The sequence below is a fragment of the Aquarana catesbeiana genome, linkage group LG06 (assembly GCF_042186555.1).
Source record: "Aquarana catesbeiana isolate 2022-GZ linkage group LG06, ASM4218655v1, whole genome shotgun sequence".
Lineage (NCBI taxonomy): Eukaryota > Metazoa > Chordata > Amphibia > Anura > Ranidae > Aquarana > Aquarana catesbeiana.
Window position 1 is genome coordinate 335,863,517 of NC_133329.1, and position 16,973 is coordinate 335,880,489.

The following is a 16,973-nucleotide window of genomic DNA, read 5'->3' on the forward strand; positions in this document are numbered from 1 at the left end:
ATCAATATACGCTTTTTATTGCGATTTTTTTTTTTTTTTTTACCAAAAATATGTAGAAGAAAATATATCAGCCTAAACTGATGAGGAAATTTGTTTTTTTTTTTTTTTAAAATGGGGGATATTTATTATAGCAAAAAGTACAAAATATTGTTTTTTTTTTCAAAATTGTCAAATTTTTTTGTTTAAAACGAAAAAAAATAAAAACTGCAGATGTGATAAAATACCACCAAAAGAAAGCTCTATTTGTGGGGAAAAAGGACGCAAATTTCGTTTGGGTACAGCATTGCATGATCACGCAATTGTCAGTTAAAGCGACGCAGTGCCAAATTGTAAAAAGTGCTCTGGTCAGGAAGGGGGTAAAATCTTCCAGGGCTGAAGTGGCTAACAGACAAGCTGCGTGCTGAGCTCACTCCCCGACACAAATTTTTATTTCATGTGTCAGGAAAAGTTCTCAGAAGTGACTCGTGTTGGTAACATAGGAATGAAGCACCAGAGAGAAATGACACATAGAGCTTTGGAGAGCTAGATAAGCAAACACTACAGATATGTGCTTTGCTCAGATTTCATGACTGAGGTTTACAACCACCACTTTAAATGCACTCTCAGTCCTAGTGTGTATAAGATATGACATGTCTGGTAGCCCACAAGAAGTTCATTTTTTGTTTAACTGAGCTGGAAGTCTCAAAAGTAATATGCCAGTCAAAGTTATAATTAAAGGGAAACTTAACAAACACCTTTTAATTTGCATTGTTCCTTCCATTTCTGTATGTGGATGATGGCACTTTAATTATTTTATTTAAAAGTACATTATTCCTATGTAATATACAGTTATCACATGACCCAGATCTTTCCCAGCCTCTCTGTAAGGAAACATAAGCAAGCCGCGTACACACGGGCGGACTTTCTGACGGATTTTCGACGGACTTTTGATGGACTTCCGACGGACTTTTGAACGAACGGACTTGCCTACACACGATCACACCAAAGTCAGACAGATTCGTACGTGATGTCGTATGACTGGACTAAAATAAGGAAGTTGATAGCCGGTAGCTAATAGCTGCCCTAGCGTGGGTTTTCATCCGTCGGACTACCATACAGACGAGCGGATTTTTCAACCAGACTCGAGTCCATCGGACAAACTTGAAACATGTTCCACATCTAAAGTCCGTCAGATTTTTGACCGGAAAAGTCAGCTGCAGGTCTGATGGAGCCCACATGCGGTCGGATTGTCCGCCGGATTCTGTCCGTCGGACCAGTCCGGTCGAAAAGTCCTCCCGTGTGTACACAGCATAAGAAGTCCTGTTTGCAGTTTGTGAGAAACCATGTGGGGGTCACAGCAAACCTAAAGAAAGTGCTCTGGTCAGATGAGACCAAAGTTGAACTTTTTGGCGTAAGAGCAAAACTCTATGTGTGGCTGAAAACTAACACTGCACATCACCCTGAACACACCATCCCCACCGTGAAACATGGTGGTGGCAGCATCATGGTGTGGGGATGCTTTTCTTCAGCAGGGGCAGGGAAGCTGGTCAGGGTTGATGGGAAGATGGATGGAGCCAATTACAGGGCATTCTAAGAAGAAAACCTTTTAGAGTCTGCAAAAGACTTGAGACTGGGGTGGAGGTTCACCTTCTAGCAGGACAACAACCCTAAACATACAGACAGAGCTACAATGGAATGGTTCGGATCAAAGCATATTCACGTGTTAGAATGGCCCAGTCAATGTCCAGACCTAAATCCAATTGAGGATCTGTGGCAAGACTTAAAAATTGCAGTTCAAAGATGCTCTCCATCCAATCTGATCTTGAACCATTTTGCAGAGAAGAATGGGCAAAAATGTCACTCTCTATATGTGCAAAGTTAGTAAGAGACATCCCCAAAAAGATTTGCAGCTGTAATTGCAGCAAAAGGTGGCTCTACAAAGTATACAAATGCAGCCGAATGGGCCGAATACAAATGCACACCACACTTTTCAGATATTTATTTGTAAAAAAATTAGAAAACCATTTATCATTTTCCTTCCGCTTCACAATTATGTGCCACTTTGTATTGGTCTATCACCTAAAATCCCAATAATATACATTTACGTTTTTGGCTCTAACATGACAAAATGTGGAAAATTTCAAGGCGTAAGAATACTTTTTCAAGGCACTGTGCATATATTTAAAATCAAATCTTTATTATTTTTCTACCAGTCACAGACTGTGTCACGCTCCTCCAGCCTGTGTCTTAGAATAAGAGGGAGGCGATTTTTCCTATAATCTACATGTAATATCCCACCCTCATTGTGTTTAGCTGGTTAGTGGTCATGGAGGAGGAGGGAGGGGTGGGCTGTCATTTACCACTGTATATACACCCACTTGTGTGACTCTATAGTCACATGGGCTGTTCTGATGTGATAGGGAGGAAATGCTCAGCAAAGAAACTCATTGAAAACTGAGCATGTGCAGAGTTGCCACCACAGCTGCAAAATCACTAGCTGCGTTGGAGACATGAACAGGAGGTGGAGATAGAGAGCAGCAGAATAAACCAGGTTTTTTTTGCAAAATACAGAAAACTAATCTCATAGTAACTGAGTGAGTATTAACAGCATGTAATACACCATTTGTTGAAAGTTTTTTTATGATGAGGGCTTAGTGACACTTTAAGTCTTGAAATGCGAACAGGGAGTGAGGCTTATCTGCTAAAGGCTTCGCTTTTTCACTTAAGCCTACTATGCTGCTTAGGCTGCTTTTCAGCTGTCTGGGGATCTGGTAACCTCTTTTGCTTACCTGTTTCAATTAAGTAGTGATGTTTTCAGACGCACCCATGAGTATATGGCCTCTGGACATTATAAAAATGCCAGTAGCTTTAGCTGTAGAAAGCTGTAGAATGAATTTTGCTGTGTTTTTGCAGTATCGTTTTTCAGCATATTTCAGCAAAACTATACTCCCACAAAAGCTTATCGCTCAAGAAAGCTCATTAACGCCAAATAGCTGCATTTTCAGCGTTTTTTAGCGTTTTTCAGAGTTAGAGCATTTTTACAGCTAAAAAACTCCTCTTCATACCCACTAGTTATGGGTTTTTTTCCAGCCAGAAATTGCCCCTGCCAAAAATGCTGATGAATGTGTGCACGGCACATAGAATAACATAGAATAACATGCTGGGGAGTTTACTGGCTGTACTGGCTGTATAAAAATAAACACCTGAAGCCATAAACAGCAGCTGTGAAAATGTCCCGTGTGCATGAGGCCTATAAGTATAAGGTGTTGGGATATGCTGCCCTCTGCTTAGAAGGGGCAATAATGAAACCATGGGTTGCAGGTTCAACACCTACAAACACTGCAGCCTACATCTATTTTACTGTGGTTCAGATTGGAGAAAATGCTTTATTGAGAATGTATATCAGTTGTCTTTCAGCCCAGAGGTCAGGGAGTGCTAAATAGGTGAAGGGTAACCAGTTTAAATGTCTGACCGTGTACATGAGGTTTGAAAATGCTATTGCACATTAACAGAAGCAACATGGGAATTAATACGGATAGCTAGTACCCACTAGGAGAATGAGCAGCGGAAACACTTTAAACATATATTATTCACCAATCAGTTCAGCACAAAGTGCTAATAGTTGTAAGCTAGACTATCCTGGCTTGAAATACAGCCACCATAACCTGTATGAGCCATGGCTGAACACTCCACCACTTCGCAAATTGAGAACTTTGTTTTCTTTTATTCCTATTCTTTTTCTTCCCAAGGCTTTTCTCAATTTCTCTCCTTATAGGGAACAATAATCACAGTCTATCACGTACAGCTCATTTTTATTTCTTTCATGTAGCTGGATGTTGATGAGATGGAGGAGCTGAAAGAAATGCATGGAGAAATTATGAGAAGGGTGCACTCGACCATTGTTAATGTGAAAGAGTATCAGAGACACTTTAAAAAGTACAGCTATTTGTGGACGGATGATAAAACGGAATTCATGAAGCAGTTCCTCCAGTACGGTCGGTTTCTTAGCACCGAAGAGATGGAATTGTATGCAGATTATGAATTGCAGGAATGTGCACCGCAGTTAGAGCACTTCAAGAAACAGGTAAAGCGCCGCTGAAACAAAATGACTCAATTTAAATTGTCATCCAGTGGAAAATATTATGTCTTCTTGCCGATATACACGGCTAACCGTCGCCCTGAAGCTGAACATCATCTTTCTGTTTTAACTGGAAAACCATCATATACCAAAATGTATATAACCCCTGTTCTTCTGCGTAATTGGCATTAAATGAAGAAGAACATTTGAGAAATAGCAGGAGTATGATGGATGTTGTAGATGGAATCTTTAGCCTTTGTTCGTGGAAAACTCAGTATGTTCACTGTCTACATGAACTCCATATTTGGTTGCATATAGACTAAGTTAATTTAAAAAACATAATGCACATTAGGCAATAAGTAGAGTGTTGGTAAGAATTTAAAATCTGCTAAAACAGTGTTTCTAAAATACATTTAGTCATGAACCAATGCCTTTGCAGTGTCTGAGTAGCAGACTGTATTACTAAAATGTATGCCAGTATAATTCCTCTACCAGGACCAGGAACTCATCCAATCTTGCTTTTGATTATCTCCTAGGGTATAGACATCCTCCCATTCTCAACCAAACATGGTTTGATTGAATCTTTAGCCTTGTTAATGGAGAACTCAGTATGTTCACTGTCTCCATGAACTCCATATTTGGTTACATATTGACTATATTTAACATTGACCAAGTTAGTTTAAAAAATGCAGTGCACAGCAAGTAATTAGAGTGTTGCTGAATACCCCAAATCTGCTAGGGTAGTGCTTCTAAAAATGCATTTAGTGATGAATCAAAGCATTTGCAGAGTCTGGGTTGCAGACTATACTACTAAAACATATGCAAGCATTACTCCTCAGCTCTAATACAACACTGCTTCAGCTGTACAGGCTGAGCAGGAACTCATCCAAGCTTGCTCTTTATTACCTTTTGGGCTGTTGACATCATACTCATTCTCATCCAAATATGGTTAACACTCAGTTAATATCAGGGAAGACGCATGCATGTGCATAGGTGCATGGTTCCTGTAAACCCTATTCATGACCATTCAGCGTGTGCATGTGCGCCTTTGTGATCGCGCACACAGGTTCGCGCACATGCACAAGTGCACATTGGTGCCAGGCGGGCTAATTAAACTGCACTAGTGCCTTGTGTCAGTGCTGTTTTGTCTACTAAGTTCCTGAAGTATCTGTGTATCTGTTCCTGTATTGCTCATCCATTGCCACTCGATCTGCTCCTGACTTTGCCTGAACTCTACCTGCACTGACCTTTGGCTTGCCCCTGGTCTACACTTCTGCCTTATCCTTCTGCTCATCTGCCTTGTTGATACCGACCACGGCCTGACTTCTGAGCTCTCTTCTGCCTGCCGCCTGTGTCTGATCTGCCTGCTAGTTGTTGACATGGGCTGTCTGACCTTTCCTTGGCTCTTCTTCCTGCACCTGATCCAGCAGTAGCTCTGCCTGTCTTCAGTTTCTGCTGTTCTGCCAGCATGCTACCAGCCAGCAGTTTCTGCGTATCCTGATGCTCATCAGCATTCTCCAGCAGAAGGCCTATTAGACACTCACGCCACTCTGTGCTCTTGCGGTCCCTGTAACTCTACCAGGGCTCCTGAGCAAGAGCTGTAAGAGAGGCATTCCTCTACACTTTGGGCTCCATCACCATGTACCTTACAGCTAAATAAGATCCTGCTGTCCACAAAAGTAGACATTACTGCTGGTTAAATAAGGATTATCCTTATAATACCTGTCTATGGTACCAGAAACTAATGTTACACTCTTGTTCAAAATTGATTTATCTCCTATCTATAGATCAATATTTACGAGTCACTGTATTGTGAAGTTGAAAGATTTGAAAATGAAAGGATATTTAATGGCTGGCTCCTGGTTGACATGAAACCATTCAAAATCTCACTCATGAATGCTATCAAAAGATGGAGCTTCATGTTTAAGGACCACTTACTAAATCTTGTTACATGCAGGTAACCTTATAATATTTTTTTTACAGCTTGAGTTGAAAACACCCTATTAAACATATTCCTATAAATGTGGTTAAAATGAATCCATTGAGGGGTTGTAAAATAAGAATGCTCTCAAATACTGGCACCTTGAGGTGTTACAAGGTTATTATCCTACATTTGTTTTTGGGTGCCCAATCACATGATTACAAACTGTACTGAAATATCAGTTGCTAACATCCTTTTGAAACCTTTCCATATGTGAAGGCTAAAGCTCTTTTCTTCCAGACATAAAGAGTGCCCCCTTGTCCTCTGTAATGACCTGAACATGAATACCTCAACACTATTTGTACCACTTATGTATTTATACATTGTGATCATACCCCCCCCCCCCCTTAATCTCACCTTCTCAAGAAAAAATAATTTTATTTCAGCTAATCTTTCATAGTTACATAGTTACATAGTAGGTGAGGTTGAAAAAAGACACAAGTTCATCAAGTCCAACCTATGTGTGTGATTATGTGTCAGTATTACATTGTATATCCCTGTATGTTGCGGTCATTCAGGTGCTTATCTAATAGTTTATTGAAGCTATCAATGCTCCTCGCTGAGACCACTGCCTGTGGAAGGGAATTCCACATCCTTGCCGCTCTTACAGTAAAGAACCCTCTACGTAGTTTAAGGTTAAACCTCTTTTCTTCTAATTTTAATAAGTGGCTACGAGTCTTGTTAAACTCTCTTCTGCGAAAAAGTTTTATCCCTATTGTGGGGTCACCAGTACGGTATTTGTATGTTGAAATCATATCCCCTCTCAAGCGTCTCTTCTTCAGAGAGAATAAGTTCAGTGCTCGCAACCTTTCCTCATAACTAAGATCCTCCAGACCCTTTATTAGCTTTGTTGCCATTCTTTGTACTCGCTCCATTTCCAGTACATCCTTCCTGAGGACTGGTGCCCAGACCTGGACAGCATACTCCAGGTGCGGCCGGACCAGAGCCTTGTAGAGTGGGAGAATTATCGTTTTAACTCTGGAGTTGATCCCCTTTTTAATGCATGCCAATATTCTGTTTGCTTTGTTAGCAGCAGCTTGGCATTGCATGCCATTGCTGAGCCTATCATCTACTAGGACCCCCAGGTCCTTTTCCATCCTAGATTCCCCCAGAGGTTCTCCCCCCAGTGTATAGATTGCATTCATATTTTTGCCACCCAAATGCATTATTTTACATTTTTCTACATTGAACCTCATTTGCCATTTAGTCGCCCACCCCATTAATTTGTTCAGGTCTTTTTGCAAGGTTTCCACATCCTGCGGAGAAGTGCTTGCCCTGCTTAGCTTAGTATCGTGTGCAAATACAGAGATTGAACTGTTTATCCTATCCTCCAGATCGTTTATGAACAAATTAAGTAGGATTGGTCCCAGCACAGAACCCTGGGGAACCCCACTACCCACCCCTGACCATTCTGAGTACTCCCCATTTATCACCACTCTCTGAACTCGCCCTTGTAGCCAGTTTTCAATCCATGTACTCACCCTATGGTCCATGCCAACGGACCTTATTTTGTACAGTAAACATTTATGGGGAACTGTGTCAAATGCTTTTGCAAAATCCAGATACACCACGTCTACAGGCCTTCCTTTATCTAGATGGCAACTCACCTCCTCATAGAAGGTTAATAGATTGGTTTGGCAAGAACGATTCTTCATGAATCCATGCTGATTACTGCTAATGATACCGTTCTTATTACTAAAATCTTGTATATAGTCCCTTATCATCCCCTCCAAGAGCTTGCCTAATATTGATGTTAGGTTAACTGGTCTGTAATTCCCATTTTTAAATATTGGTGCTACATTGGATTTTCTCCAATCAGCTGGTACCATTCCAGTCAGTAGACTATCTGTAAAAATTAGGAACAACGGTCTGGCAATCACTTGACTGAGTTCCCTAAGTACCCTCGGATGCAAGCCATCTGGTCCCGGTGATTTATTAATGTTAAGTTTCTCAAGTCTAATTTTAATTCTGTCCTCTGTTAACCATGGAGGTGCTTCCTGTGTTGTGTCATGAGGATAAACACTGCAGTTTTGGTTACTGAAGCCCCCCGATTCACTGGTGAAGACTGAGGAGAAGAATAAATTCAATACCTTCGCCATCTCCACATCCTTTGTAACCAGATGTCCTTCCTCATTCTTTATGGGGCCAATATGGTCTGTCCTCCCTTTTTTTGCTGTTTACATACTTAAAGAATTTCTTGGGATTTTTTTTTGCTCTCCTCCGCTATGTGTCTTTCATGTTCTATCTTAGCTGTCCTAATTGCACCCTTACATTTCTTATTGCATTCTTTATAAAGTCTGAATGCTGAGGATGATCCCTCAACCTTGTATTTTTTGAAGGCCTTCTCCTTTGCTTTTATATGCATTTTTACATTGGAGTTAAGCCATCCAGGACTTTTGTTCGCTCTTTTAAATTTATTACCCAATGGGATACATTGGCTAATGCCCTTATTTAATATGCTCTTAAAGCAAACCCATCTCTCCTCCGTGTTCTTTGTTCCTAATATTTTATCCCAATTTATGCCTTTTAGCAAGGTTTGTAGTTTAGGGAAGTTGGCTCTTTTGAAATTCAGTGTCTTTGTATTCCCTTTATGTTTCCTATTTGTGTGATTTATACTGAAACTAATTGACCTGTGGTCGCTGTTACCTAAATTGCCCCGTATTTCCACATCCGTGATCAGGTCTGTATTGTTGGTAATCAGTAGATCCAGTAATGTTTTATTTCTAGTTGGTGCGTCTACCATCTGACCCATAAAATTGTCCTGCAAGACATTAAGAAACTGGCGAGCCTTAAATGAATGCGCGGTTCCCTCCGCCCAGTCTATGTCTGGATAATTAAAATCCCCCATTATGATAACACTTCCCATCCTTGCTGCTAATCCATATTGCGATAGGAGATCTGTCTCCACTTCCTCCGTCAGGTTAGGGGGCCTATAGCATACTCCCAGTATTATTTTCCCCTTAGCTTCATCCCTTTGGAGCTCTACCCATAAGGATTCCACCTCCTCTCTAGCTCCCTCAGTGATGTCATCTCTCACATTCACTTGTATATTATTCTTGATATATAGGCATACCCCTCCCTCTTTTTTACCCTCTCTATCCTTGCGGTATAGGGTATACCCTTGAATGTTTGCCAGCCAATCATGAAAGCTGTTGAACCAGGTCTCTGAAATTCCCACAAAATCCAAATCCTCCTCGTACAACAGTATCTCTAGTTCACCAATCTTGTCCGCTATGCTCCTGGCATTGGTGAACATGCCACATAGTTTAGACCGGTCGCATATTGTCCTCATATTGGGTGTTTCGAGATTGCAACTAGGACTTGCTACTGTACTTACCTTGTGTTTTTGTGCTTTGGTTAACCTACCACTAATGCCCCCAATACTACCCTCTGGAATATCTTCCGCGCTGGCTATCTCTGCCTCTGGACCCTCCCCCCCATCGCCTAGTTTAAAAACCCCTCTAACTTTTTGGCCATCTTCATTCCTAGTAGATCTGCACCCTCCTCATTTAGGTGCAGTCCGTCCCTTCTATAGTACCGGTTACCGACTGAGAAGTCGGCCCAGTCCTCCAGGAACCCAAACCCCTCCTTACTACACCAGCTCTTCAGCCACTTGTTTACTTCTCTAATCTCCCTCTGCCTTTCTGGTGTGGCTCGATGTACCGGTAGTATTCCTGAGAATACTAACTTGGAGGTCCTTTTCCTCAATTTAGCTCCTAAGTCCCTAAAATCGTTCTTTAGGACAGTCCATCTGCCTCTGACTTTGTCATTGTGCCAACGTGCACCATGACAGCCGGGTCTTCCCCAGCCCCTCCCAGTAATCTGTCCACAAGATCCGTGATGTGTCGAACCCGAGCGCCCGGTAGACAACATACTGTTCGGCGCTTCAGGTCTTGGTTACAGATTGCCCTCCCTGTCCTTCTAAGAATTGAGTCCCCTACCACCAGAATCTGTCTTTCCTTTCCCTTTGCTGCCCCCCCCCACTCTCACTGGAGGAGTTCTTCCCCCGGCAGCTAGGAGAGTCCTCATAGCTGAGCTCCTTAACTCTTTTTTATCAGTTTGGTTCCCCCTCTCTGCATTCTCCAGTTCTCCAATATCCTTTTTGAGATCTTGTGCCCAAAACTGAACTGCATATTCCAGATGATGTCTTACTAATGATTTGTACAGGGGCAAAATGATGTCTCTCTCTGGAGTCTATACCTTATTTAATACACTAAAGTATTTTGCTAGCTTTGGAAACTGCAGCTTGGAATTGCATGCTATTATTAAGTCTGTGATCTACCAGAACACCCAGATCATTCCCGGCCATTGACTCCCCCAGCTGTTCTCATCCTTGAATGTATGATGCATGCATGTTTTTAACCCCCAAGTGCAAAACTTTACATTAATCAAGAGTAAACCTCATTTTCCTAGTTGTCCAATTACAGTGCCTTGAAAAAGTATTCATACCCTTTGAATATATTTATATAGCTATTTCCCTCAGAGGATTGTAGTGAACAAACAGCATCATGAAGGCCAAGGAACACACCAGACATGTCAGGGATAAAGTTGTGCAATAGTTTAAAGCAGGGTTAGGTTATAAATAAATATGCCAAGCATTGAGCATCTCACGGAGCATTGTTCAATCCATCATCCAAAAATGGAAAGGGTATGGCACAACTGCACACCTACCAAGACATGGCCGTCCATCTAAACTGACAGGCCAGGCAAAGAGAGCATTAATCAGAGAAGCAATCAAGAGGCTCATGGTAACTCTGGAGGAGCTGCAGAGATCTACAGTTCAGGTGGGAGAATCTGTCCACAGAACAACTATTATTTGTGCATGCCACAAATCTGGCTTTTATGGAAGAGTGACAAGAAGAAAGCCATTGATGAAAGAAAGCCATAAGAAGTTCCATTTGCGAGAAGCCATGTGGGGGACACAGCAAACATGTGGAAGAAGGTACTCTGTTTAGATGAGACCAAAATGGAACATATTAGCCTAAAAGCAAAAACGCTGTGTGTCAGAAAACTAACACTGCACATCACCCTGAACCCTCCATCCCCGCTGTGAAACATGGTGGTGGCAGCATCATGTTGTGTGGATGCTTTTCTTCAGCAGGGACAGGGAAGCTGGTCAAAGTTCATGGGAAGATGGATGGAGTCAAAAACAGGGCAATCTTAGAAGAAAACCTGTTAGAGTCTGCAAAAAAACTTGAGACTGGGGCAGAGGTTCACCTTCCAGCAGGACAATGACCCTAAACATAAAGCCAGAGCTACAATGGAATGGTTTAGATCAAAGCATATTCATGTGTTAGAATGGCCCAGTCAAAGTCCAGACCTAAATCCAATTGAGGATCTGTGGCAAGACTTAAAAATTGCAGTTCAAAGACGCTCTCTATCCAATCTGATCTTGAACCATTTTGCAGAGAAGAATGGGCAAAAATGTCACTCTCTATATGTGCAAAGTTGGTAAGAGACATCCCCAAAAAGATTTGCAGCTGTAATTGCAGCAAAAGGTGGCTCTACAAAGTATACAAATGCAGCCGAATGGGCCGAATACAAATGCAGGCCATACTTTTCAGATATTTATTTGTAAAAAAAATTGAAAACCATTTATCATTTTCCTTCCACTTCACAATTATGTGCCACTTTGTATTGGTCTATCACATAAAATCCCAATAAAATACATTTACGTTTTTGGTTGTAACATGACAAAATGTGGAAGATTTCAAGGGGTATGAATGCTTTTTCAAGGCACTGTAAATAGTGCATTAAGGTCAACTTGTAAGTTGGAGACATCCTGTAAGGATTTTATTCCACTACATAGCTTTGTGTCATCTGCAAACACAGAAATGGTACTTTTAATCTCAAAGTCTATATCATTTATAAACACATTCAAAAGTAAGGGTCCCAAAACTCAACCTTGGAGTACACCACTAATAACCTTAGATCATTCAGTGTATGAAATATTAAAGTAGTTCTAAAGGCTGAAGGTTTTTTAGCTTATATTCTCTGCATTAAGGTAAAAAACCTTCTGCATGCAGCTCCCTCCGCATCGCCCCCCATTATACTTATCTGTGCCCAATCTTGATCCGACGCTGTGCCCAAGAACTGAGTCTCTCACAATTTTCTCTCTCCCCACAAGACAGATTGAAGGCAGGGGGAGCCATTGGCTCTTGCTGCTGTCAATCAAATCCTGTGATGAGGGAGTAGGAGGTGGGGTCAAGCTGCATTGTCTCTGTCCATTAACACAGCAGCATGGCTCCGGATTGAGCTCACAGGTGTGCTACAATAGGAAGCGGCTTCCTATGGTGGCACACCAAGAGGAGGAGGAGCCAGGAACGCCAACAGGGGACCCTAGAAGAGGAAGTATAACATGTTTATTATTTGAAAAAACACAAATTTTACCCTTTACAATCACTTTAATCACTACTCTCTGAATACAGTCTTCTAAGCCTGTAGACTATAACTTACAGATTAGCAGTGTGTGGGGGAACGGTGTCAAAATCCAAGTATACTATATCAACAGCCACCTCTTTGTGTAAGTTTTTGCTTACTTCCCCATAAAAAGAAATTAGGTTTGATTGAGAACTTCTGCCTTTCCTGAATCCATGATGATTAAAATTTTTATTTTCTAGCAAAAACACTTCTTTGTTATCGGTTGTTAAACTCTCAAGTTTCTACTTGACTATAGAAGTTAAAGTAACAGATCTTGTCACGTACCTAGTGATGAGCTCGAAATGCAGAAGGAGACCTCTCTTGCGTCCCTGACTCGCGGCCCCTGATAGAGGTAACAGGAGGCACGGGAGTCTAAGGTAGCACGAGTGCCTGGCAGGATCAACAGCTGGTAGATGGATCAGGAAGCCTTCAAGGAGCTGTAACTGGATCAGCAGATTTTGGCAGCAAGAGACAGGAACCAGCAGGAACCAGGAGTCACACAGGAGACACAGGAGCAGGTAAGTTGCACAGGAGATGGTACACAGGAAGGTCAGGCAAGCCGGGTCAAACCAGACAGTCGGTACAGGAGCAGATGCAGCAGACAGGGACGGAGTCACAAGGCAGGCCGGGTCAGTAACAGGCAGGCACGGATGGACCAGAGGATGAGACAGATGCAGAGTCGTGGACAAGCCGGAGGTCAGAGGCAGGCAGAAGGCAGGGAAGGTCACAGGTCAAGCCGGGTAAACACTGGATCAGATCAGGTCAAACAGGTAAGGCACAGGAATGCTGTAGAACATGCAGCACTTGTCTGTGGGAAGAGTTGTGTTTAAATAGCCTGCCTTGCGCCGGTAACCACGCGCACGCTCCAGCGCGCACCCCCGTGCATGCGAACGCACGCTCCCGCGCCCGCAGGCACGCACAGGCAGGCGAGGTACCACTGTTCCCATCCAGTCTTTCCTGACAGATCTGTAGTTACTATGCAATGACTTTGGTCCCTTTTTAAATATAGGCATTGGCCTTACACAAATCCAGTGGTACTATCCCAGTCATTAAAGAGTCTCTAAAAATTAAAAACAATGCCTTAACAGAGCTCAACTCTTTGAGGACCCATGGATGTAAGCCATGTGGTCCAGGTGCTTTATTCACCTTTATATTGTCGAAGTGATTTTGGATCAATTTTGAGCTATTGTGGATCATTTGGGGCTATATCAATACTATCCCCATTAAGGACTTGAGCTTACCCTTTTTCCTTAGTATACCTTAGTATACACAGAGCTGAAGAAGGTATTTAAAGTGGTGTTAAACCCAAAAGCAAACAGTGTCTGTATTCGATTTTTCACCTGGTGATCCAGCCAGTAAGTCTATTGTTTTTCAACAGAACAAGCTGTCTTGCAGATGTAGCAGTTAGAGGGGTGAGACAAACCATTTACCACTGACAGGGGTGCTCACAATGATCAGCTTTTAATTATTTATGTAAAAACTTTATCCCAAAAGGAACACAACTGTTGCTGTAACTGCTTAAAAAGTCTTAGCTGGAGTTTGGCTTCAATTTGTTGAAGACTTCAAATCTGCTAGTCCAAATGCATATAAAAGCAAAGGAGAATGCCTTCAAAAAAATACCAGGTTGAGGGATCATCATCAGCATTCAGACTTTATAAAGAATGCAACAAGAAATGTAAGGATGCAATTAGGGCGGTTAAGATAGAACACGAAAGACACATAGTGGTGGAAAGCAAAAAAAAGCCCAAGAAATTCTTTAAGTATGTAAACAGTATAAAAGGGAGGACAGACCATATTGGCCCCATAAAGAATGAGGAAGGACATCTGGTTACAAAGGATGGGGAGATGGCGAAGGTATTGAATTTATTCTTCTCCTCGGTCTTCACGATGGAATCGGGGGGCTTCAGTAACCAAAACTACAGTGTTTATCCTCATGACACATCACAGGAAGCACCTCCATGGTTAACAAAGAACAGAATTAAAATTAGACTTGGAAAACTTAACATTATTAAATCTCCGGGATCAGATGGCTTGCACCCGAGGGTACTTGTGGAACTCAGTCAAATAATTGCCCGACCATTGTTTCTAAGTTTTACTGACAGTCTACTGACTGGAATGGTACCAGCTGATTGGAGAAAATCCAATGTAGCACCAATATTTAAAAAGGGCCCAAAATACATCCCTGGGAATTACAGACCAGTTAACCTAACATCAATATTAGGCAAGCTCTTGGACGGATTATAAGAGACTATATAGAAGATTTTAATAATGAGAACGGTATCATTAGCAGTAATCAGCATGGATTCATGAAGAATCGTTCTTGCCAAACCAATCTATTAACTTTCTATGAGGAGATGAATTCCCATCTAGATAAAGGAAGGCTCGTAGACATGGTGTATCTGGATTTTGCAAAAGCATTTGACACAATTCCCCATAAACGTTTACCGTACAAAATAAGGTCCCTTGGCATGGACCATAGGGTAAGTACATGGATTGAAAAATGGCTATAAGGGCGAGTTCAGAGGGTGGTGATAAATGGGGAGTACTTGGAATGGTCAGGGGTGGGTAGTGGGGTCCCCCAGGGTTCTGTGCTGGGACCAATCCTATTTAATTTGTTCATAAATGACCTGGAGGATGGGGTAAACAGTTCAATCTCTGTATTTGCGGACAATACTAAGCTTTGCAGGGCAATAACTTCTCCACAGGATGTGGAAACCTTTCAAAAAGATCTGAACAAATTAATGGGGTGCAAATTAATGGGGTGGGCAACTGCATGGCAAATTAGGTTTAATGTAGAAAAATGTAAAATAATACATTTGGGTGGCAAAAATATGAATGCAATCTATACACTGGGGGGAGAACCTCTGGGGGGAATCTAGGATGGAAAAGGATCTGGGGGTCCTAGGCAAACAGAATATGGGCATGCATTAAAAAGGGGATCAACTCCAGAGATAAAATGATAATTCTCCCGCTCTACAAGACTCTGGTCCTGCCACACCTGGAGTATGCTGTCCAGTTCTGGGCACCAGTCCTCAGGAAGGATGTACTGAAAACGGAGCGAGTACAAAAAAGGGCAACAAAGCTAATAAAGGGTCTGGAGGATGTTAGTTATGAGGAAAGGTTGCGAGCACTGAGCTTGTTCTATCTGGAGAAGAGGCGGTTGAGAGGGGATATGATTTCAATTTACAAATACTGTACTGGTGACTCAACAATAGGGATAAAACTTTGTCATGGAAGGGAGTTTAACAAGACACGTTGCCACTCATTAAAATTAGAAGAAAAGAGGTTTAACCTTAAACTACGTAGAGGGTTCTTTACTGTAAGAGCGGCAAGGACGTGGAATTCCCTTCCACAGGCGGTGGTATCATTGGGGAGCATCGATCTGTGAAAACAGAGGAAAAATAAGCTAAAAAAAAAGGCAGCCACCACCTCTAAGACTTAGTAAACTGCAATATGTTATATTTTTGGTTTAGGGTTTAATACCGCTTTAATAAATGTACCTTCTCTTTGTCCCCAGTTACCAATTCAGATTTTTTTTGCAAAGAGTCTTCATAGTCAGAACTAATCATTTTACTATTCAAATATTTGAAGACATTTTGGGGGTTTGTTGTACTTTCATTTGCAACCCACTGTTCTTTTTGATTTTTTGTGGCCTTGATTTTCCTTTTGACATATTCTGTTACATTCTTTGTCAATTTTAAATGATGATAGTGTTCCTTCATGTTTACATTTTTTTAAAGCTATTTTAACTTTAGACATGAGACACCTAGGGTTTATTTTTAGCCTTTTAAATCTATTGCTCATGGGAATATATTGAGCAGAGTGTTTGCATACAGTCAATTTGAAGCATTCCAAATTCTGTTCTGTGTTCCTTAACGAGCTATGAAAAATTTGCTGTCTCAAAATTAGGTGTTTTTAGCAGTATGTGCTAGTTGTTTTCCACTAACATTAAGGGTGAATTCACACATACTGCGGCGACAGATGTTTTACCGCACTGTAAAACATCTGTCATCGCAAGGACACACAAGAAGCAATTGTTTCATATTTGTTCCATTCACACTGAAATACAGCCTAGGGTTGCCCTACAGCGTTCTATGATAAATTGCAGAAATGCTGTATTTTATCACAGCATACTATGCCGAATTACATGGCAATCTACCGCATCATGCTGCAGTACAAAACAAAAAAGAAAAAAAAGAGAGACATGTGATGTGCTGAATCGTGTACCACACTGACCCCTACTGCAGCCAGCTGCTGAAGCGGTAGAGTGATCCGTTACAGTGTGAATACAGCCTAAACAAAATCATGTTGTGGTCACTGTTACCCAGATGTTCTTTTATATGAACATTAGTAATAAGCTCCGCAATGTTTGAGATTACTAAGTTAAGCAGAACATCATTTCTAGTTGGGGCCTTTATAAACTGCACTATTTGTTATTTTGCAAATGATGCAAACCCTTACAATAGGCTACCTTTAACCGGTTCAATACAGGGCATTTTCACCCCCTTCCTTCCC

The 16,973-nt window shown here is 41.6% G+C and overlaps 1 protein-coding gene across 1 annotated transcript in view; it reads left to right on the forward strand.

Moving 5' to 3' along the window:
* The window catches only part of LOC141148076 (dynein axonemal heavy chain 11-like), a 1,034,097-nt gene that overhangs the window by 188,292 nt on the left and 828,832 nt on the right, over positions 1–16,973 (forward strand). Inside the window, exons 21-22 of the mRNA XM_073635228.1 lie at positions 3,809–4,063; positions 5,845–6,014. Coding sequence (XP_073491329.1) covers positions 3,809–4,063; positions 5,845–6,014 — 425 coding nt within the window. The remainder of the gene's footprint in view (positions 1–3,808; positions 4,064–5,844; positions 6,015–16,973) is intronic.